This window comes from Sphaerodactylus townsendi, linkage group LG08 (genome assembly GCF_021028975.2).
Source record: "Sphaerodactylus townsendi isolate TG3544 linkage group LG08, MPM_Stown_v2.3, whole genome shotgun sequence".
Lineage (NCBI taxonomy): Eukaryota > Metazoa > Chordata > Lepidosauria > Squamata > Sphaerodactylidae > Sphaerodactylus > Sphaerodactylus townsendi.
In genome coordinates, this window is record NC_059432.1 from 106,792,200 (window position 1) to 106,815,474 (window position 23,275).

General features: G+C 50.9%; 1 protein-coding gene across 1 annotated transcript in view; it reads left to right on the top strand.

Annotated features, from left to right (window-relative positions):
- Positions 1–13,490, top strand: part of EPHB3 (EPH receptor B3) — a 135,127-nt gene extending 121,637 nt beyond the window's left edge. Inside the window, 7 exon segments of the mRNA XM_048505353.1 lie at positions 1,880–1,894; positions 1,896–2,096; positions 3,651–3,803; positions 5,668–5,864; positions 6,135–6,162; positions 6,164–6,291; positions 12,178–13,490. Coding sequence (XP_048361310.1) covers positions 1,880–1,894; positions 1,896–2,096; positions 3,651–3,803; positions 5,668–5,864; positions 6,135–6,162; positions 6,164–6,291; positions 12,178–12,286 — 831 coding nt within the window. The 3' untranslated portion in view covers positions 12,287–13,490.
- The last annotated feature ends 9,785 nt before the right edge of the window (positions 13,491–23,275 follow it).

The following is a 23,275-nucleotide window of genomic DNA, read 5'->3' on the forward strand; positions in this document are numbered from 1 at the left end:
TTTCAATGAATGCCCCCTGATTCTAGTATTGTGAGAAAGAGAGAAACATTTCTCTCTGTCAACATTTTCTATCCCATGCATAATTTTATAGACTTCAATCATATCCCCCCTCAGACGTCTCCTCTCCAAACTAAAGAGTCCCAAACGCTGCAGCCTCTCCTCATAAGGAAGGTGCTCCAGTCCCTCAATCATCCTCGTTGCCCTTCTCTGCACTTTTTTTATCTCTTCAATATCCTTTTTGAGATGTGGCGACCAGAACTTAACACAGGACTCCAAGTGCGGTCGCACCACTGCGGATGTATTGTCGAAGGCTTTCACGGCTGGATTCAACTGGTTGTGGTGGGTGTTTCCGGGCTGCGTGGCCGTGGTCTGGTGGATCTTGTTCCTAACGTTTCGCCTGCATCTGTGGCTGGCATCTTCACAGGTGTATCACAGAGGGAAGTCTGTTATAAGAGAAGTCTGGACACAGTGTGTAACAGTCTTCCCTCTGCGATACACCTCTGAAGATGCCAGCCACAGATGCAGACGAAACGTTGGGAACAAGATCCACCAGACCACGGCCACGCAGCCCGGAAAACCCACCAATAACTGCGGATGTTCTGTAATGTTTTGTAAAGATCAAAAATCCATGCCAGAAAGAACGCCGAATGCTTCCGCCTGAATAAATTATGCCAACAAAGAAAAACGTTTACATTTGGTAGAAATGATTTTGCGTTGGGCTAATCACTGACGTCCAAAGGTGCCCACGAGCTGAAAAAGCCGCTCCCTGACGTTTCTTGCTAAGAGCTACAGAGGAAATTGACTAGGGCAGTGGTGGCAAACCTATGGCACAGGTGCTAGAGGTGGCACTCAGAGCCCTATCTGTGGGCACGCGTGCACAGAGTTCGTCATGTGATAATAGAAACAGTTCAGGGAGATTATTAGCGTTAAACCTAAGACTGAGTTTTGGGGAAGCAGTGTAGTTAACCCTGTGAAGCGCTGTTAAACCCCACTGATTTTCATGGGAAGAACGAAAGCGTGATCCTTTACCTGGGAGCAAGCTCAGTTTCTGGCAATGGGGTTTGCTTCTGAGTAAACCCTCCTAGGGTTGTGATTCACCCTTTCAAAGCGTTGCACAGTTGCTTCAAAGCAAAGCCGCCAACTACCACCAAGCTTACTCCCGAGCAACGCGTGCCTTGGAGCCGACCATTTTTTCTATACTAAAACCTCAGTATTCAGGTTAAATTGCCGTGTTGGCACTTTGCGATAAATAAGCGGGTTTTGGGTTGCAGTTTGGGCACTCGGTCTCGAAAAGGTTCACCATCACTGGACTAGAAGGTTAGCCAGAGGCAAATTATCTTCTCTGAGGTGGGAAGGAGATTCTTTCAGCCATGTCTCTTCTGGCCCTGTGGGACAGATGGATTTTTTCATCTTAGGACAGTGGTGGCGAACCTTTGGCACTCCAGATGTTATGGACTACAATTCTCATCAGCCCCTGCCAGCATGCCAATTGGCAGGTGCTGATGGGAATTGTAGTCCATAACATCTGGAGTGCCAAAGGTTCGCCACCACGGTCTTAGGAGGATGCCCTCAGGTTCCTAAGCATCACTGAGGTGCCTGCTTGTCAGGAATATTATCGATGTTGTCCCTGCGTTGGCAGACGGTTGCACTAGATCAGTGGTGGCGAACCTTTGGCCCTCCAGATGGTATGGACTACAATTCCCATCAGCCCCTGCCAGCATGGAAGCCAATTGGGGCTGATGATAGATTATGATCCATAACATCTGAGATGCCAAAAGGTTTGCCACATGCTACTTCAGAATTGACGGGGTGCTCCCTTCCAACCGTGAGACATCATAACATAAAAAGTTTTCTCTTCCTTCCTTTTCTTACTCGGCAGCCCAACGACGGGCAGTTTTACCGTCATCCAGCTGGTGGGGATGCTCCGGGGTATTGCAGCCGGCATGAAGTACCTCTCGGAGATGAACTACGTGCACCGAGACCTGGCTGCCCGCAACATCCTGGTCAACAGCAACCTGGTGTGCAAAGTCTCCGACTTCGGGCTCTCGCGCTTCTTGGAGGACGATCCCTCGGACCCCACCTACACCAGCTCACTGGTATGTAACAGTCTTCGCACGCCCCCTCTTTTCCCCTGGAGAGGCCTGGGGCTGGACTTAGGCCAACATTTCTGCTAGTAGAAGGGGTGGGGTGACTTCTGTCAATTCCGACTTCCTGCCGCAGACCCCCCCCCCTTGATTTTTGTTTCATTCTGTTCCTTAGGGTCTCATCCCCCTCCCCCCCCCCCCAAGAGAGCACTTTGGGGAGATCAGTGGGTTGCAGCGGAAGGAGGGAGGCAAGAAACTTCTTTTCCTCTGAGGGAGTGGAAATTTTAGTCTGGATTGAACCCTGAATGGGAACAGCTGCAGAATCATCCCCCCCCCCCACCAATGATCTTGGCATCAAATGTATTGGCACCAGACTCTTTCACTGAGAACCAGCGTGGTGTTGTGGTTAAGAGCAGGTGGATTCTAATCTGGAGAACTGGGTTTGATTCCCCACTTCTCCACCTGACTGGTGGTGGCCAGGCTTTATCCGATTGAACCAGATGTGTTTCTGCACTGCTACATTCCAGCTGGGTGACCTTGGGCTAGTAGTCACAGTTCTCTCTCTCAGCCCCACCTACCTCACAAGGTGTCTGTTGTGGGGAGAGGAAGGGAAAGGAGTTTGTAAGCCACCTTGAGTCTCCTTACAAGAGAGAAAGGTGGGGTATAAATCCAAAACTCTTCTCTTCTCTTCTTCATGGTACTCGGCAGGGCAAGGAGGTGAATTTCCCAAAGCTCTTCATTTCTTTGTTTTTTTAAACTCCCTGCTCATTTAAAAAAAATGAGTTTGTTGGGGAAAGATTTCTCTCTCCATCTTTCCTTCCGTCATGCTAATCGGAAAGTCCCCCTTTGACTCCGAAGAAGAGCATTTAAACCACAGGTGACGGCTTCGAGTGGCCCTCCAGATTGTTATGGACTCCCGACAGTTCCCATGCCATCATCCCTGCCAGCATGCTGGCAGGATGATAAGAACTATGAGTCCATCTGGAGAACATCTGAGGGACATGCAGTTTGACACCTCCGTGATTCCCACTGTTATCCCTTTGCCTCCAGTCTTCAGCGTTACAGTCTGAGAACATTAATTCTCAGATGCTCCTACTCCAGAAATCTTGTTTTGGTCTCTGAAGTGCTGCTAGACTTGAACCTAGCAAGTCTCGCAAGAGACGTACCGTAAGCTTAATTAAACCGTAAGTAATTAATCCTCCCCCAACGATCCGTGAATAGCTTTGTTAGCACAATGAGGAATGTTGATGGGTGTCGAGAGACGAGAGAAATCTTTGAATTAAGGAGTCGGGAGTTGAGAGCATGGCGTCATATTCTAGTCCCTTCAAGGGAATCGCGTGAGAGCGTCTCTACTTCGCCGGTTGGGATAGATCGATTTCCTGCCCATCTTGGGGCAGTCTCCATTTCTAGAGTCATCCATTTCCAGTCATAGGAACTACACAGTTATTTTCCCAAAGACTACCTACAGCTTGAAGATATTTTTCGCCTCTGTGGCCGGGCAGAGCTGTGGAGGAGCAGAGCGGGTAGACCCTGATTAATTTGGTCGTGCGCCTCTCCCGCCAAGAGGGTGGCCCAGATCGATCCCGTGTGAATGACCCGGGAAGCCATCATGCTACCATGGGATTCACTTCCGCCAGCGACGTGTGGAGCTATGGGATTGTCATGTGGGAAGTGATGTCATACGGTGAACGGCCGTACTGGGACATGTCCAACCAAGATGTAAGGATGCCTCTCCAAGCTGGGAGAAATGTGGGGGGGGGGGGGAGGAGCAGCAGAAATCTACTTGTGGGAGCATCTTCTGTCATAGAGACCAGCCCAGGCAGAGGTGGGATCCAGCAGGTTCTCACAGGTTCCCGAGAGTAGGTTACTCATTATTTGTGTGTTCCGAGAGGGGGCTACTAATTGGTGATTTGGCCACGTGATTTTTGCCTTAGTTACACCCCTCCTCTCAGCAGTAGCGCACAGAACTTGAAGCAGTCTAGCAGGAGGTGCACCAGCATGCGTGGCAGCCTGCGCCTGCGTGCAGCCCGTTTGCCATCCCGCCCAAGGACGCTGGCGCCCAGTGGCTGCGTCCCTTGCCACAACCCAGCCCAGGGAATGCCCGCGCCCCTGGAATGCCTGGCCACTCTTATCGCGCTCCCCATGCGTGCCCACAGCACCATTGGTGCTTTCACATGCACAGTTTGAGATCCCACCATCATGGGAACCTGTTACTAAAATTTTTGGATCCCACCACTGAGCCCAGGTGCTGAAGTCATTGGGGGGGGGGGAGGGTTGCTGGCAGTCTCTTCCCTCTCTGGACCCAGCGTGGTGTAGTGGTTAGGAGCAGGTGGATTCTAATCTGGAGAACCGGGTTTGATTCCCCACTCCTCCACCTGAGTGGCTGAGGCTTATCTGGTGAACCAGATGTGTTTCCACACTCCTACATTCCTGCTGGGTGACCTTGGGCTAGTCACAGTTCTTGGGAATTCTCTCAGCCCCACCTGCCTCACAGGGTGTCTGTTGTGGGGAGAGGAAGGGAAAGGGGCTTCTAAGCCGCCTTGAGTCTCCTTACAGGAGAGAAAGGTGGGGTATAAATCCAAACTCTTCCTCTTCTCTTCTGAGGTGAGGGGCATAGGAACTGCAGGGGGGGCTTTCTCTGTTAGCCCCCATTTTAAGGAATGCCCTTCCATTAGAGATTCCATGGGCACCAACATTATAAACCTTTCAGCATCTGGATAAGACGTCATTTTCACCCGGGCATTTGACTGATTGATGCCATTCACCTCTGGACCACTGGGCTTTTCCAGAACTTTCCCTCTGCCTGCATTGGGGAAGGAGGGTGGGTTTTGGGGGGTGGGTTAATTGCTTTTAGATATGTTGTTAGGAGTTTTTATCTGTTATCTCGTACCTTTGGGACCGCCTTACCCCATATGTCCCTACACGGCCTCTGCACTTGGCAGAGGCCAACTTACTGGTGGTCCCCAGCCCCTCAGCCAATGCACCGCGGCTGGCCTCCCACCCGGGCCAGGGGCGCTTTGCTGTGCCTCTGGCCCTCTCGCCTGAATGGGAACACTCTTCCCTCCAGCTGTCAGGGCCCCGGGCTGAGGATCTTGGGGGAGTTCCGCAGGGCCTGTATGACCGAGTTGTTCCACCGGGCTTTTGGGGAGGGCAGCCACTGATGGTGTGTACCCTCTTTGTCTCTCCCTTTTAACATTCTGGGAGCCTGTGACATCTAGACTTTCTGTCCCCCTCTCTTGGAGGGTTTTATTGACAGTTTTAATGCTGGGCCTTAAAGTGGTTTATATGGACCGCTGTAATTTTATGTTTTAATGATGTTATTTAATGATATATTATTTATTTGTTGTTACTACTGTTTTGTAACACTATTTTGTTGTTCACCGCCCAGAGCCCTCAGAGGATGGGGTGGTATATAAATATGATAATAAAATACAATACAATAAATAAATATAAATAAATGTTTTTTACTGTAATGTTGAATGTATTTTTTTTAGGGCGGGATAGAAATCAATCGACCGAATAAATTAATTTAATCTGAGTGACTGGGGCACACTCTGCTTTTCACCCCGTTGCCACTGTAGTGGTGATCAGCGCCGCGTGGAAGTCAGGACTACCGCCTCTCCTCCCCATGGACTGCCCCACGGCTCTGCACCAGCTCATGCTGGACTGCTGGGTGCGCGACCGCAACCTCCGGCCCAAGTTTGCCCAGATCGTGAACACGCTGGACAAGCTGATTCGTAACGCGGCCAGCCTGAAGGTCATCGCCAACGTGCAGTCCGGGTCAGTGTAAACCCTCGCCCCCCTCCCCGAGCACGGGCCACTCGCTGAGTCTGGAGTAGCCAGTGACGAGTTTCTAGCTTGCATGGTTTATGGTGGAAACATAAATTTTACCCTCGGGGCTGGAGGCTTCCGGCAACCGGGGCATGAACAAACAGGGACGGGGAAGCTTTAGCCTTTTGTACGCCGCAGGACTGCAAGGCCTCGCCCCCCCCCTCCACAGCCCCTCCCCACGAGCCTTGCCTGACCTCTGGGCTCTCTCGTCCCCCGCAGCGTGTCTCAGCCGCTCCTGGACGCCACCCGTGCCGGATTACACAACATTCACCACCGTGGGGGACTGGCTGGACGCAATCAAAATGGGACGGTACAAGGAGAATTTTGTCAACGCCGGCTTCGCCTCCTTCGACCTGGTGGCCCAAATGACCGCTGAGTAAGTAGGGAGGAATATCTGGGGGTGGGGGGGGGGGGGAGATGATCGTTGCCACAGCAGTGGCGTAGGAGGTTAAGAGCTCGTGTATCTAATCTGGAGGTTTGATTCCCAGCTCTGCCGCCTGAGGTGCGGTGGAAGTTTATCTGGGGGAATTCAGACTAGCCTTGTGCACTCCCACACACGCCAGCAGGGGTGACCTTGGGCTAGTCACAGCTTCTCGGAGCTCTCTCAGCCCACCCGACCTCCCAGGGTAAGCCGAGTAGGTGAGGGGAAGGGCAAGGGATTGTCAGCCTTGGAGTCTCCTGCAGGAGAGAGAAAGGGGATATGGCAACCAAACTCTTCTTCTTCTTCTTCTACCTCACAGGGTGTTTGTGGTGAGGGGGGAAGGGCAAGGAGATCGTCAGCCCCTTTGAGTCTCCTGCAGGAGAGAAAGGGGGGATATAAATCCAAACTCTTCTTCTTCTTCTTCTACCTCACAGGGTGTTTGTTGTGAGGGGGGGAGGGCAAGGAGATTGTCAGCCCCTTTGAGTCTCCTGCAGGAGAGAAAGGGGGGATATAAATCCAAACTCTTCTTCTTTTCTACCTCACAGGGTGTTTGTTGTGAGGGGGGAAGGGCAAGGAGATTGTCAGCCCCTTGGAGTCTCCTGCAGGAGAGAAAGGGGGGATATAAATCCAAACTCTTCTTCTTCTTCTACCTCACAGGGTGTTTGTGGTGAGGGGGGAAGGGCAAGGAGCTTGTAAGCCCCTTTGAGTCTCCTGCAGGAGAGAAAGGGGGGATATAAATCCAAACTCCTCCTCCTCTTCTTCTTCTTCTTCTGTATGGGACTTGGCACCATGGTGGATTAGAGGAAGACACTTTGAAATCCAGGGAGGGTCTAATCGTCACTCAGGTTTTGTGTGAGGGGAAACACTGTGGACGTACCTGGAGTTGTCAAAGTTTAATGCATGAGGAGAAAGCAGAAACCATGGTCTTCCCAATTACCCTTAGAGATTACCTAGAGAAATTCTTGGTGGTCTGGGGAGGATAGTTTTGGGGGAAGGATGGGACCTCAATGGGTAAAATGCATAGAATTTGCCCTCTAAAGCGGCCATTTTCTCCAGGGGAGTGGATCACTGCAAGCAGGAGATCAGTTTGTTTATTCATTTATTTATTCGACTTATAAGCCGCCTCATCCCCGAAGGCTCGAGGTGGCTCACAACACGGCTGTTTTTCAAACAGCAATTACACAATATAAAACTTAACCTATTAACCAATTAAAAACTAAGCAGCAAATATAATTGTAATCCTTGCAGATCTTCAGGCCCCACCTGGAAATTGGCAGCCTTCCTTCTGGAGTGATTTACCATGTGATCCTAGGCATGTTTCCTCAGTAGCAAGCCCCATTTTTATTTAGGAAGTCCTGTTTTATTGAGAGGGGTATGCTCCCAGGGAAGTGTTTTGGGGATTGCACCCGTCCATCAAGTGCAGCCCGGTTCGACTGCAGCCGCTCTGCAGGCTCTCTGGCGGATGTCTTCCACGTCACCTGGGATCCGATCCTTTTAAATAGAGCTGTCAGGATCCGAACCTGGGATTTTCTGCTTGCCAAGTAGAGGCTCCAGCATTGAGCCTCTTAACCACTACACCAGGAGTCTGCAACCTGCGGCTCTCCAGATGTTCATGGACTACAAATCCCATCAGCCCCTGCTGGATGCAGAATCTGGCAGGCAGAGAACCTCCAGTTTCATTTTGAATGACGGTGTAAAAACCTAAACCGGAGGTGTCCAACTCCAGAGCTTCAGATGTTCATGGACTACAATTCCCATCAGGCCTAGTGCCATAGTGCTTCGGCAGGGGCTGATGGGAGTCTTGATCCATAATTTCTCTGGAAAACCCGCCAGGTTGTGACCCAACCCTGCACTACACCATACTGGTTATTAATCCTAAGAAGATCTACTCAGACTCTTACACAGGTCTATTCAATTGGACTTACTCCCAGAAAATCATATTTAGGATTGCATGGATCTGATTGAGCAGGGCTCCGTTTAGATCAGGAGTGTCCAACTCTGGCACTTCAGATGATCATGGACTACAATACCCATCAGCCCTTGCTGACATGGCCTAGGGGCTGATGGGAATTGTAGTCCATGAACATCTGGAGAGCCACAGGTTGCAGATCCCTGCACTACACCATACTGACTCTCAATCCTAAACAGATCTACTCAGACTCCCACTCAGGTCTATTCAATTGGACTTACTCCCAGAAAATCATATTTAGGATGGCATGGATCTGATTGAGCAGGGCTCCGTTCAGGTCAGGGGTGTCCAACGCTGGCACTTCAGATGTTCATGGACTACAATTCCCATCAGCCCCTGCTGACATGGCCTAGGGCAGTGGTGGCGAACCTTTGGCATTCCAGATGTTATGGACTACAATTCCCATCAGCCCCTGCCAGCATGGCCAATTGCAGGGGCTGATGGGAATTGTAGTCCACGAACATCTGAAGCGCCAGAGTTGGACACCTCTGGTTTAGGTTCTCACACCGTCTTTCAAAATGAAACTGGAGGTTCTCTGCCTGCCAGATTCTGCATCCAGCACGAATTTTGACGCTGGGACATTTTGACCGTGAAACACGCTTAGCCCCTGAGTGACCCCTCTTCAGAGTCCATCGGGGTCGTGACCTGCCACATCCTGGCATTCCCGACCTTTCAAAGACCTTTTTCAGTGAGTGGTGTGATGTGACTCGGACCGTGCGTTGGAAGCGATCGCAAGACACGCATTCCACTGGAAAAGTCAACTCATGCCGAATTTCGGCACTGAAAAAACAGGATGAGGGGGGGGGGAAGGTTTTCAATCGGCTCTTTGTGCAAGCTAAGTGCCGAGAATCACGCTTGTGCTCTGGGTCAAGAATTACATCTTTCAGGATAGAGCAGTGCCTTCAGTGTGTGGAGCGGGCGCACGGCATGCAGAGAGCCAGCATGGTGTGGTGGTTAAGAACGGGAAACTGGGTTTGTTTCCCTGCTCCTCCACATGAAGCCTGCTGGGCAACCATGGGCTAGTGGCGGAGGCTTATCTGGTGAACCAGATGTGTTTCTGCACTGCTACATGCCAGCTGGGTGACCATGGGCTAGTCACAGTTCTCTCCCAACTCTCTCAGCCCCACCTACCTCACCAGGTGTCTGTTGTGGGGAGAGGAAGGGAAAGGAGTTTGTGAGTCACTTTGAGATTCCTTAAAGGTTGGGGAAAGTGGGGTGTAAAAACCAACTTTCCTTCCTCCTTCCTGGTAGAAACTAGAGAGCTAGTACAGTGGTTAAGATTGGCGGACTCTTATCTGGTGAAGTAGATTTGTTTCCCCGCTCCTCTGCATGAAGCCTGCTGGGTGACTTTGGGACAGTCACGGTTCTCTCCGAACCCTCTGAGCTAGAGGCGTAGCAAGGGGGGAAAGCACCCGGTGCACCTCCGCCCCCGCCCCGGAACACTCCTGCCACGCCCCCACAGGGGCGCGCGCCCGGTGCATCGCACACACACACCCTTTCCCCCCCACTTGGAAGACTAATGCCTCTTGCTCCTGAGCCCCATCTAAATTTCAAGGGGTCTGTTGTCGAGAGAGGAAGGGAAGGAGTTTGTGATCCCTTTACAGTCTCCTTACAGGAGAGGAGGTGGGGTGTAAATCCAAGCTCCTCTCCTTCTACAAACCAAAGCAAAACTAACTCACGGAAAGTGAGTTTTCCACCAGACTGTTGTGGAATCACATTTCCTGCCCATTAGGAGTGGTGGGAGCCTGAAGGGTCTCATCATCTAAACCAGTGGTGGCGAACCTTTGGCACTCCAGATGTTATGGACTACAATTCCCATCAACCCCAATTGGCCATGCTGGAAGGGGCTGATGGGAATTGTAGTCCATAACATCTGGAGTGCCAAAGGTTCGCCACCACGGATCTAAACAGTCCATCAGCAACAGAGGAACTCCAGGGAACTGTAGGCAGAGCATCTGCTTCCGATGCCGAAGGCCCCTAATTCAATTCATTGAAATGGGTCCAGGAGGCGATGAATGATAGGGAAGGTCTCCCGGGAGACCCTGGAAGGGACGGCCAGACCTGGCTGACCCAACGGTTTGCTCCATTGGAAGGCAGCTTCGCTGGTGCTAGAGAGGGGCTTCAGCTCAGTGGCAGAGCATCGGGTTGGCTTGCGGAGCGTCCCAGGTTCTATTCCCGGCACTTCCAGTTAAAATGACCAGGTAGCAGGTGGCGGGAAAGACCTCTCACTGGGACCCTGGAGAGCTACTGCCTGTCTGAGGCCCCGTCCGCACATGCAGAATAAGGCACTTCCAGTCCACTTTCACAATGGTTTCCGAGTGGATTTTGCTCTTCCGCACAGCTGCAAAGTGGATTTAACAAACAAAGAATCTTTATTGGCATAACAACATTATATACACAGATCCACTTAACCGAGTAGAGGGAAACTACAATAAATGTACAGGTAGAGAAGGCTGATGTTCAGGATTTGCTCCTAGAGGGCTGTTTTATATACAAATCCAAAAATTTGGTGACTGCATCGTTTGCATCACTACTGGGGCTGTCCAACAGAAAGGTAATCTTTTGCAAGTCAGATGCATACTCTTTTTTGAGTAGCAGAGGTGACAAGTGTTTGACTCTGGGTACTGTGTAAAGTGGACAATAAAGTAAAATATGGTCTATAGAGTCAACACAATTCCCGTTGCATATGCATAGCCTTTGGCGGTAAGGGGTTTTAGTGAATCTCCCTGTTGTTACGGCTGATGGAAGGGCATTGCAACGGGCCAACATCATTGCTCTACGGAGCCTGGGCACGGTTATCTGGTGCAGGTATTGAGCCCCCTTATTACCAATGTAGGTGATACCTGGAGCTGAAGGAGAACAAGTCCTAGAAGCCTTTTCGAGTAGGATCTGAGGTTCCTGATCAAACAGCCTTCTCTTCAGAAGTTGGAAAGTCTCTTTAGATGGTAGCATGGCCAGGTGGTGGGAAAGACCTCTAACTGGGACCCTGTAGAGCTGCTGCCCGTCTGCGGCCCCGTCTGCACACGCAGAATAATACATTTTCAGTCCATTTTCACAATTGTTTCCAAGTGGATTTTGCTATTCCACACAGCTGCAAAGTGCATTGAAAGCGGATTGCATTATTCTACGTGTGTGGGCGGGGCCTGAGTCAGCAGTACTGACCTTGATAAACTCAGGACCTGACACAGCTTCATGCGTTCGGCTAAAATCAGTTCTCTGAGCATTTGCATGGACCTCCCTCCTCCTTACAGCGACTCCACAGTGCAGGTTGCTGGAATTATCCTGACATACTAGATGGTGGGGGTCGTGAGGCCAATCGGATCATTTCCATTCAAGCCCAGCCTCTTTGTTTGCACCAGCGTGGTGTAGTGGTTAAGAGCAGTTGGATTCTAATCTGGAGAACCGGGTTTGATTTCCTACCCCTCCACCTGAGTGGCGGAGGCTGATCTGGTGAAACAGATGTGTTTCCACACTCCTACATTCCTGCTGGGCGACCTTCTCTCTGAACTCTCTCAGCCCCACCTACCTCACATGGTGTCTGTTGTGGGGAGAGGAAGGGAAAGGAGCTTGTAAGCCACCTTGAGTCTCCTTACAGGTAGAGAAAGGTGGGGTATAAATCCAAACCTCCTCCTCCTATTCCTCCTCCTCCTCTTCTCTGCTCATCGTATGGTACATTTCTTCTTCTTCTTCTTCTTCTTCTTCTTCTTCTTCTTCTTCTTCTTCTTCTTCTTCTTCTTCCTGTTGACTTTCAACCAAGCTAATGTACCGCCGCAGGTCTGAAAAGGTGCCCACGTACTTGTCCTTGGGTTCCCTGCTATCCTTTGCTAACCGCTGTCCTCTTGGTTTGTTTTGTTTGTTTGTTTCCTCCGCAGGGACCTGCTCAGGATAGGAGTGACGCTAGCGGGACACCAGAAGAAGATTTTGAGCAGCATACAGGACATGAAATTACAAATGAACCAGACGCTGCCCGTTCAGGTTTGACCGCCGAGGACTCTGGGTTTGGAACGGACCCGCCAGGGGAACCTCTCCCTAGGATTCTAGCTTGTGGTGCCGCCCGGCTGCCCGGATTTGTGAAAAGGGGAGTCACTCCCTTCTCCCTTCCTGCCACTCCCTTACTTTGCGTGGAGCTCCTTGTCTTGTCAAGAGACCTGTGGTGGAACAGACTAGGATAAGCCTAGCTAGACGAAAGGCACTCAGGGCGTGGGCAGGGCAAGGAGGACCCCTGCCCGCCTTTTTGCTGCGGCATCCTCCCAACGAGGCACCGGCGAAGCCGAATCTTCATATTGAAGATGGATTAATGGGGGAGGGCAGTGGCTCCTTCCCGTCTCCTCCCCGTTGCTCCGAGTCCTGCCCTTCGGCCTACCAGCTGTGCCACTTCTTCGGGCTTCCTTCGTTCGTTACCGGCACAGAGCGTCAGGTTGCTGCCCCTGCTCCCTGCTGGAGAGGCGTTCGGCTGCGGCACCTTCCGCTTCCGGCGGAAAGGGAAGGATCCCCCCAACAAAGAATCCGACCCGCTCGCTTGAGCTGCACGGAGGAGAGTCACCTGGCTGGACGTTGTTCTCCACACACCCCATAGATAACCGTAGGGCCCGCCCAGCCCTGTCCTGTAACTGCACAAAAAAAAAAGTCTGCAGGGAGAAGGGGATTGGTCGGTGTGGGCCAGTGAGCCGGAACTGCAAAGCCAGCAATGGTTCCCCCGCAGGAAGCTGGGCCTGGCCAGCTCTGCATCTTGCGTACGTGTTCGGAGGCCCTTCGGCATGAGTTTTGCACAGGATTTCAAAGGCAGCCCGGCAGGATTCAGACGGAGGGGGGGACCCGGCCGTGCAACGCGGCCCTGCCGCCCTCTTCCCCCCCGCCTCATCTTTTATTCAGGAAGGAACCGGCTCCGCCAGCCGCGCACCCATCTCTGCGGATCCCTGTGCTGAAACGTGCTGTGATCGCTGCCAAAGGAAGAAAAGACTGGAACACTTCGATTTCTCTCCCTTGTTGTTTTGTTTCGGGGGGGGGTTGTTTCAGTTTGGGGCGTGTCTTTCTGGCTCTCTCCCGAAAGCTCCTGCAGCCCTGAGCCAGCAGCCGAGAGGGTCCCTTGCGGAGCTGGCGAGCTTGCATGTGTACGAGTGCGTGTACTGGCCGTCTGGGCCGCGCGAGAGGCCGCGCGGGCAGAATAAAGGCAATAACGATTTTACGTGCGTCTCCTTCCATCGATCGCGCTCTTTTTATCTCCCGTTCCCCCTCCGGCGCGCGGTGCCCGCAACACACGAAATGTCAAAGCCCTGCCTTCATACAGGTTTTTTGCCTCTGGGAACAGCCTCGTCTGATCTTCCAGCCGGAGGCTTAAAGTACAGAAGTACTGGGAAGAACTTTTTAGCCTTTTTTAAAACAAGGGTGGGAGGGTCAACTGCAGAGCGTCACCCTCCTTTCTGGAACGTTGCCGGCCTCATTTCGCCACAGGACGCCGTGTTGATAAGAACATAAGAACAAGCCTGCTGGATCAGACCAGAGTCCATCTAGTCCAGCTCTCTGCTACTCACAGTGGCCCACCAGGTGCCTTTGGGAGCTCACGTGCAGGAGGTGAAAGCAATGGCCTTCTGCGGCTGCTGCTCCCGAGCACCTGGTCTGTTAAGGCATTTGCAATCTCAGATCAAGGAGGATCAAGATTGGTAGCCATAGATCGACTTCTCCTCTATAAATCTGTCCAAGCCCCTTTTAAAGCTATCCAGGTCTGCCTCTCTTAACTGCTACTATTAGCTATGGTGACTAGGGAGAATATTTGGAGGCAGTCGACCTCTGAGTTCCAGTGCTGGGCAAGGTGGTGGGCAGCATTAAGAACATAAGAAAGAGCCTTGCTGGATCAGACCAGAGTCCATCTAGTCCAGCACTCTGCTACTCGCAGTGGCCCACCAGGTGCCTTTGGGAGCTCACGTGCAGGATGTGAAAGCAATGGCCTTCTGCGGCTTTTGCTCCCGAGCACCTGGTCTGTTAAGGCATTTGCAATCTCAGATCAAAGAGGATCAAGATTGGTAGCCATAAATCGATGAAACAGGGTTGTGTTTGGGTTTGGTTTTGTTTTAATCCCGCCCGGGCAGTGTTTCCTACCTTCGGTCACCCTCTCCTTCTTGAGTAGCTTTTCCCAGCTACTTTGGCAGATGGCTCGTTTTGAACCGGGAAGCATCAGGGAACAATGAACCCGGAAGGGTTGGAACGAGGCACAGTGATCTATCACAGGACTCAAAAGCAGAGTCAGGTGCAAACAGGAGCTCGTATGGTAGGAACTAGATCCCCAACGGCTCAGCCGCTATTCTGTCTTGCTCAACTTAAGCGAGGAGAAATGCAGGAGCCGAAAATGCCGAAAAACCTACTGGCAGAGCAGAGAGTTCATGGTTGGGTTTCCCCAGGCAGGTGCTTGCAGGCAGACCTGTATCCCGGCTGACTTCTTGCTACAAGCCATGTTAAAGTGCAAAAAATTCATTGGGGTTACAGCTGTTTCCTCCTCAACTTGGTAGTGTTCATTTCCGCCCATCCTCCTCCTTACCTCGTGGTCCACTTGAAGGCGTCATGATAGCTTCCTGTCTCAAAACACTGGGGGCCAGGTAACCCCATTCTTTGCAATTTCTTATATGTTGTCTACACAGGAGGGACCTAAGAACAGGGGGGACAGATCGGCCATGGCTTTTGGCCATTTCTCTCCCTAAACAGGTATCCCATTTTCCAACCCCTAGAAGAAGAGTTTGGATTTATATCCCCCCTTTCTCTCCTGCAGGAGACTCAAAGGGGTTTACAATCTCCTTGCCCTTCCCCCCTCACAACAAACACCCTGTGAGGTGGGTGGGGCTGAGAGAGCTCCGAGAAGCTGTGGCTAGCCCAAGGTCACCCATCTGGCGTGTGTTGGGAGTGCACAGGCTAATCTGAATTCCCCAGAGAAGCCTCCACAGCTCAGGCGGCAGAGCTGGGAATCAAACCCGGTTCCTCCAGATTAGATACATGAGCTCTTAACCTCCTATGCCACTGCCAATGAGAGATTGAAGTCTTCATAGAACCTCTTTGCCCAGGAAAATGCCAGCAGTACAGTCCACGGTAGACAAAAAAGCTTCTTTGGTGAGGTTTCTCCCAGTAATTTCTGCCCCAGCTATACTGGTAGTTCCTCTGCCAGAATTTATTCCAGGCAGAGGGAGGTTTGGGAAGCCACCGAAAGGGCTTCCGTCTTCCCCAGCCTGGCCCTTAAAACAAAGTTTTTGAAGAAGACGCGTTTGTATTTATACCCCACCTTTCTCTCCTGTAGGGTTTCAAACTCCTTTTTCCCTTCTTCTCTTGCTGCAGCAGCAGTGGCGTAGTGGTTAAGAGCAGGTGTACTCTAATCTGGAGGAACCGGGTTTGATTCCCAGCTCTGCCGCCTGAGCTGTGGAGGCTTATCTGGGGAATTCAGATTAGCCTGTGCACTCCCACACACGCCAGCTGGGTGACCTTGAGCTAGTCACAGTTCTTCACAGCTCTCTCAGCCTCACCCACCCCACAGGGTGTTTGTTATGAGGGGGGGAAGGGAAAAGAGTTTGTCAGCCCCTTTGAGTATCCTATAGTACAGAAAGGGGGGATATGAATCCAAACTCTTCTTCTTTTTCTTCTTTCTGATCTGGGAAGAAGCTGAAATTCCCCGGATCAGGCTCGAGGGATCCCCACCCCACACCTCTCTTATATACTGTTTTGGCAAAAGCAGATCTCTCTTCTTTCCTCGAGAGGCAGAACCGTCACCGTTCCACTTTACAAGGCATCTTGGTTTCCACATATTTTGGGGGCCAGGGGCAACTGGAGGGAAACCTGTTTTTCCTCTCTCACCCTTTCCACCCCTGTACTCAGAAAGAGAGTACAGGAGTCCTCAAAATAGGGTCCAGAAAAAGCTTTGAAAAGGTTATAACTTCTTATAAGGGGGCTGGAACAGACCTTTCTCTGAACTCATGGAACACTCAAAGAAGACAGCAGAATGCTAGATATTCTGATGGGCAGGATGGAGGGTACATATAGATCAGTGGTGGTGAACCTATGGCACGTGTGCCAGAGGTGGCACTCAGAGCCCTCTCTGTGGGCACGCACAGAGTGCCCCCCCCACACACACATCTAGGCTGGCCTGGACAGCTGGGCTTGATTATTAGCATTAAACCTAAGACCTAGTTTTGGGGAAGCAGCGTAGGTCACCCTGTTAAGCGCTGTTAAACCCCACTGATTTTCATGTGAAGAACGAAAGCGTGATCCTTTACCTGGGAGTAAGCTTGGTTACTGGCAATGGTGCTTGCTTCTGAGTAAACCACCCTAGGGTCGTGATTCCCCCTTTGGAAGAGTTGCACGGTTGCTTTAAAGCAAAGCCACCTACTACCACCAAGCTTACTCCTGAGTAACACACGCCTTGGAGCCAACTGTTTTTTCTAAACAAAAACCTCAGTATTCAGGTTAAATTGCCGTGCTGACACTTCGCGATAAATAAGCGGGTTTTGGGTTGCAATTTGGGCACTCAGTCTTGAAAAGGTTCGCCATCACTGATATAGATGGTCCCATTTGGTGATCTTTTTTGTGCATCTGAATAGCTGACCACCTTCTTTTCCCCGGAAGGAGGTATTGTCGTTCTCTAGTACAAGGTTCTAGTCCCTACAGTGGTCTCTTCCCCCCCCCCCCCAATTGCTTAATTTCAACCTATTTTGGCTAGATCTGAACTTTTGACCGCAGAGGCCCAAAATGTATCCCTCATACATCTCCCCTGTTTCCCCGAATATAAGACATCCCCTGAAAATAAGACGTAGTAGAGGTTTTGCTGAAGTGCGAAATATAAGGCATCCCCCGAAAGTAAGACATGGCAATGTTTTTGTTTGGAAGCACGCCCGACGAACGGAACACAGAAAAATAAGACGTCCCCTGAAAATAAGACATAGCGCATCTTTGGGAACAAAAATTAATATAAGACACTGTCTTATTTTCGGGGAAACACGGTAGGTGTCTTACCAAACTCAGACCCCTTCCGCACAGATGGAATAGTGCCCTTTCAATCCACTTTCACAATTGTTTGCAATTCCGCACAGTAAAATCCAGCTGCAAAGTGCATTGAAAGTGCATTGTTCTGCATGTGCGGAAGAGGCCTCTGCTTGGACACAGGGTAGACTTGGGATGCCAGAAATGCTTCTGTCAGCACGGTGTAGTGGTTAAGGGCAAGAACCGAGTTCGATTCCCCCACTCCTGCACATGAAGCCTGCTGCGTGACCTTGGGACAGTCACGGTTCTCTCCAAACTCTCAGCCCCACTTAGCTCACAAGGTTGCTGTTGTGGAGAGGGCAAGGGAAGGTGATTATAAGCTGCTTTGAGACTCCTGAAAGGTAGAGAACAGTGGGGTATGAAAACCAGTTCTTTTTCTTCCTGCCCACCTACGGTTTGATTATTTTATGCCTTACCCACAGAGAACATCTGTTTTCTGCTCACCAAGCTCTTTGGGGAAGGACTGCTCAGTTATAACTGGAAATCGACATCCACTTTGGGTTTTCGCATTGCCGGCAAACTTTGAGCTTTTTCAGGCTGTTTTCTTATCTTTCCCAGCTCTGCAGCGTTATGCCCAGAGACCCTTGGGGTTAGGCACAAAATGCAACCGGAGGGGTACCATTTCTGTCTTGTCTCTCTTTAACCCCCACCCCCCATTTTAAAGAAGAAAAGAAATGGGGAAAGTAGACTCGCCCAGAGCTTCTGACCCAGTCCCCAGATATCAGTGGGACGTGGAATACTTTTTTCTTGAAATTCACTGCATTTTAACTGGTATAAATTTTAGCATTTTATTCTGTTTAGCCACTTATATGTATTTTATGTTGTGAACCACCCTGAGCCCTTTGGGGGAGGGCGGTATAAAAGTGGAATAAATAATAATAATAATAATAATAATAATAATAATAATAATAATAATAATAATAATAATAATAATAATAATAATAATAATAATAATAATAATAAAAAAGGGGTCGGGGGGGATCTCATCCCCGTCCTTTGTAGTAGGGTTGCAAGCAAGCAGCCTTTCTGTCCGTCTTCTGGCTGCCCCCTTTCAGAACGATTTTTCAAAACAATACGAGGGCCAGAGGTTGGCAGGTAGATACGTGGGAAGAGACAGAGGCAGAGGACATTTAACAGCTTTAACTCTTCATCAGCCCGTCTGCATTTCTAAGCTATTTGCTGACATGAACATAAGAACAAGCCGGCTGGATCAGACCAGAGTCCATCTAGTCCAGCCCTCTGCTACTCGCAGTGGCCCACCAGGTGCCTTTGGGAGCTCACGTGCAGGAGGTGAAAGCAATGGCCTTCTGTGGCTGTTGCTCCTGAGCCCCTGGTCTGTTAAAGCATTTGCAATCTCAGATCAAGATTGGTAGCCAGAGATCGGCTTCTCTTCCATAAATCTGTCCAAGCCCCTTTTAAAGCTATCCAGGTGAGTGGCCATCACCACCTCCTGTGGCAGCATATTCCAAACACCAATCACACGTTGCGTGGAGAAGCGTTTCCTTTTATTAGTCCTAATTCTTCCCCCCAGCATGGCCTCTTGTTTCCATTTTGGCCACCTTGAGGACTAAGCATGTTGGAGACTTGCCAGCCCGTGATCTGCTTCTGGCAGGTAAGTGGGGATGAGACAGAGTTAAGCAGGGCCTCGGATGCTTCGGGGATTTCTCGCGTGCACCTGCTGTCGGACTTCTTCTGTTTTTAATTTTCCGCTGATTAACCAATGACGCCAGTTCACCGTCTTGTCTCCGAGCCGAAGTCCCTAGAAACTACCTCCGTCTCTGCACGGCTTTCCAGTCTGCCGTCCGGCTTTGAAACAGTATCTTCCCCCAACCACATGTTCTCTCTGGACGGAGCCTCGCGGAAGACAGATAATTAAGTCCCAGCTTTGAAAATCAGGGGAGCTCATAGCTGGGAAGCCCAGCACCGTTTTGTCAACAATATTCTGTGACTGCAGCCAACGGAGGCCATTTCTTTCTGTCGTCTTCCTGGGCAAAGCAAATAATCTTCCCTTACGTCTTGAAGCGAGAGAACGGGTCCAGAGGAGGGCAACCAAAATGGTCAAAGGTCTGGAATCTAGGAGGAGAGACTTAGGTCCCTTCCGCACACGCAAAATAATGCATTTTCAAACCACTTTCGCAAGTGTTTGCAAGTGGATTTTGCCATTCCGCACAGCTTCAAAGAGCACTGAAAGCAGTTTCAAAGTGCATTACTCTGCATGTGCGGAATGAGCCTTAGGGAGCTGGGAACGTGTAGTTTGGTGAAGAGAAGGTGAAGAGGTGGCATGGTAGCCATGTTGAGATATTTGAAGGGATGTCATGTTGGTGAGGGAGCAAGCTTGTTTTCTGCGGCTCCAGAGGCTAGGACTAGGAGTCATGGGTTCAAGGTGAAGGAAAAGAGATTCCACCTAAACATCAGGAAAAACGTCCTGACAGTCAGGGCTGTTTGACAGTGGAATGCACTATTTTTTAAAAAAATTTATTTATGGGTTTTTTTATACCGCTCTACCCCAGAGGGCTCTGAGCGGTGTACAACATAACTTCCTCTACACAGTGTACAATAACCCATATAAACAACCCCATTAAAATTAGATTAAAACACAGTGATAAAATTAACAAAGATGATGTCCCGCAATACCCAAATTAAAACCCTCCCAGAGGGGGGAAGCAAAACAAAAAGTGGGTCCCATAGATGATCCCATAGATGATCACTACCTTGGAGTGTGGTGGAGTCTCCTTCTTGGGAGGCTTTTAAAGAGAGGCTGGATGGCCGTCTCTCAGGAGAGCTTCGACTGTGTGTTCCTGTATTGCAGAAAGTTGGACTTGATGGCCCTTCTTGGGGTCTCTTCCAACTCTATGATCCTATTATTCTAACCTTAACTCGTATGTTGCCATTTTTAACCTAAAATGCTGATTCCTCACAAAGGGCCATTAGAAGTTCTTCCTGGTTCCCAAATCACTTGGCTGGCAAGGGCTTCTCCGCCACCCCACCCCCTTTCCAGTGGTGGGATCCAAAAATTTTAATAACAGGTTCTGATGGTGGTGGGATTCAAACACACACGCCCCTCCAGTCCCTATTGGGCAGGGAGGTTGCTTTAGTAACCCCTTCTCGGCATTCAGAAAACATTAGTAACCACTTCTAGAGAAGTGGTGAGAACTGGTTGGATCCCACCTCTGCCCCTTTCCCATATCCACGGACCCAACCAGCTGCTCTGCAAAAAGAAGGACCGTGGCATAGTGGCAGAGCATCAGACCTCCATGTAGCAAGCCCCAAGTTCGATCCCCGCCATCTCCCATTGTAAAAAAGGATCAGGTTGTAGGTGATGGGAAAGGCATTGACCTGAGATACTGTAGGGCTGCTGTCAATTGGAGCAGATGTGGCTTGCCCAAGGGTCCTACTTAGTGTAAGGAAGTTCTTTGTGTTTATAGGTTTTGGAGAATGCATACCTATGGGATTTGGAGCCTGCATAGCAGCCCAGTGTGACTCTAAGCCAGTGGCGGCGAACCTTTTCGAGACCGAGTGCCCAAATTGCAACCCAAACCCCACTTATTTATCGCAAAGGGCCAACCCGGCAATTTAACCTGAATGCTGAGGTTTTCGTTTAGAAAAAAAACGGTTGGCTCCCTCTTCCTCCGCGCTTCCCCCCCACCTGGCACGAAAGCAGGGCCAGCTCTGCTCTAGCCTCCAGCAAGCACCTCCCTCAAGCATCAGCTCTGTGCCTCTCCTTAGCATCTCTGCTCTCTGCCTCTGCCCACTCGGACAGCAGCAGCCACCTGGAGCACAGGCACCAGCCCCACCAGCCGAGTCCTCCCTGCTCACCGCGGTGCGTGCACATCGTACTCAGTGGCCCAGGCCAGCCTAGATGTGTGTGGGGGGGTGTGTGTGGGGGGGTGATTCCCCCCCACATGATGAACTCCGTGTGCGCGTGCCCACAGAGAGGGCTCTAAGTGCCACCTCTGGCACCTGTGCCATAGGTTCGCCATCACTGTTCTAAGCAGAGTTCCTCCTTCTCAGTCCATTGAAGGCAATCGCCTTAAGAAGAAGAAGAAGAGTTTGGATTTATATCCCCCCTTTCTCTCCTGTAGGAGACTCAAAGGGGCTTACAATCTCCTTGCCCTTCCCCCCTCACAACAAACACCCTGTCAGGTGGGTGGGGCTGAGAGAGCTCCGAGAAGCTGTGACTAGCCCAAGGTCACCCAGCTGGTGTGTGTGGGAGTGTACAGGCTAATCTGAATTCCCCAGATAAGCCTCCACAGCTCAGGCGGCAGAGCTGGGAATCAAACCCGGTTCCTCCAGATTAGATACACGAGCTCTTAACCTCCTACATCGTTCAGGGTGTCATTCAGTTTAGGGTCGCACAGTTAGTTTATTAGCCGTGTGCAGTAGAAGAAGATTTTGGATTTATACCCCGCTTTTCTCAACTGTAAAGCAGCTTACAAACTCCTTCCCCTCCCCACACCTGGGTGAGGTAGGCGAGGCTTAAGAGAGTTCTCTGCAAATCCGCTAGCCCAAGGTCACCCGACAAGTTTCATGTGGAGGAGCAGGGAATCGTACCAGGTTCTCCAGCCTCAGAGTCCGCCACTCTTAACCACTATTCCACGCTGGCCCACTCCGTTCTCAATACATCTGGTTCGCCCCCTTCCCCGTTAGCCTTGATATGCCGTGTCTAACTTGATGGGTCTCCAGCTGGGTAGTGGGGTTGTCATAGAGCAGGGGTGTCCAACTCTGGTGCTTCAGGTGTTTGTGGACGACAATTCCCATCAGCCCCTGCCACCATGGCCGATTGGCAGAGCTGATGGGAATTGCAGAAGGGTTTGGACAGATTGATGGAGGAGAAGTCGATCTCTGGCTACCAATCTTGATCCTCCTTGATCTGAGGTTGCAAATGCCTTAGCAGACCAGGTGCTCAGGAGCAGCAGCAGCAGCAGAAGGCCCTTGCTTTCACCTCCTGCATGTGAGCTCCCAAAGGCACCTGGTGGGCCACTGCGAGTAGCAGAGAGCTGGACTAGATGGACTCTGGTCTGATCCAGCAGGCTAGTTCTTATGTTCTTAAGTTCTTATGAAGGGCCGTAGGTGGGAGACTCCTGGTGTAAAGCAAGGATGACCAATGTGGTGCCTACCACTCTTACTTTTATTGGGGTTTTCAGAAAGTTGATGGAGTCAGAAGAGGCTAGTGCTTCCCCCCCCCCCCCCGGGGCTTCTGACTGTCCGCTCAAGGCCTGATCAGCCATACAGATTAAAATGACATCGTTTCAGCGGCACCACAGAGTTTATTTTATTCTCTCTCCTGTTTCCCATTACATTTTTATGACCCCCATTTATCCCCTGGACTTGGGCTTCCTCTCTTTGTGGGTGGGTGGGTGGGTGGGTGGGTGGCGTGGCCTCCCGTGGTTGCGCCCACTACCCTGTGCCCGACTACCGAAGGTGCCCCCAGGCTCAAACAGGTTGAGGTGAAAGTGCTGGATTAGGATAAGAAAGACCCCAGATCGCATTCAGATATGAAACTCACTGGGTGACTGCAGGCTGCTTTTTCTTAGACAAACCTGCCTTGCAAGGTTGTTGTGCAGACAAAACGGGCGAGGAGTGTACGGCACCCTGAGCTTCTTAGAAGAGAGAAGAAGAGTTTGGATTTATATCCCCCCTTTCTCTCCTGCAGGAGACTCAAAGGGGCTGACAATCTCCTTGCCCTTCCCCCCTCACAACAAACACCCTGTGAGGTAGGTGGGGCTGAGAGAGCTCCCAGAAGCTGTGACTAGCCCAAGGTCACCCAGCTGGCGTGTGTGGGAGTGCACAGGCTAATCTAGTTCCCCAGATAAGCCTCCACAGCTCAGGCGGCAGAGCTGGGAATCAAACCCGGTTCCTCCAGATTAGATTCTTAGAGGAAGGGAAGGATTAAAAACAAAGTAGGATGAGGCGGAGCAGACTTTGTCAGGGGTCAGGAGAGAGTCACCATTCTGGAAG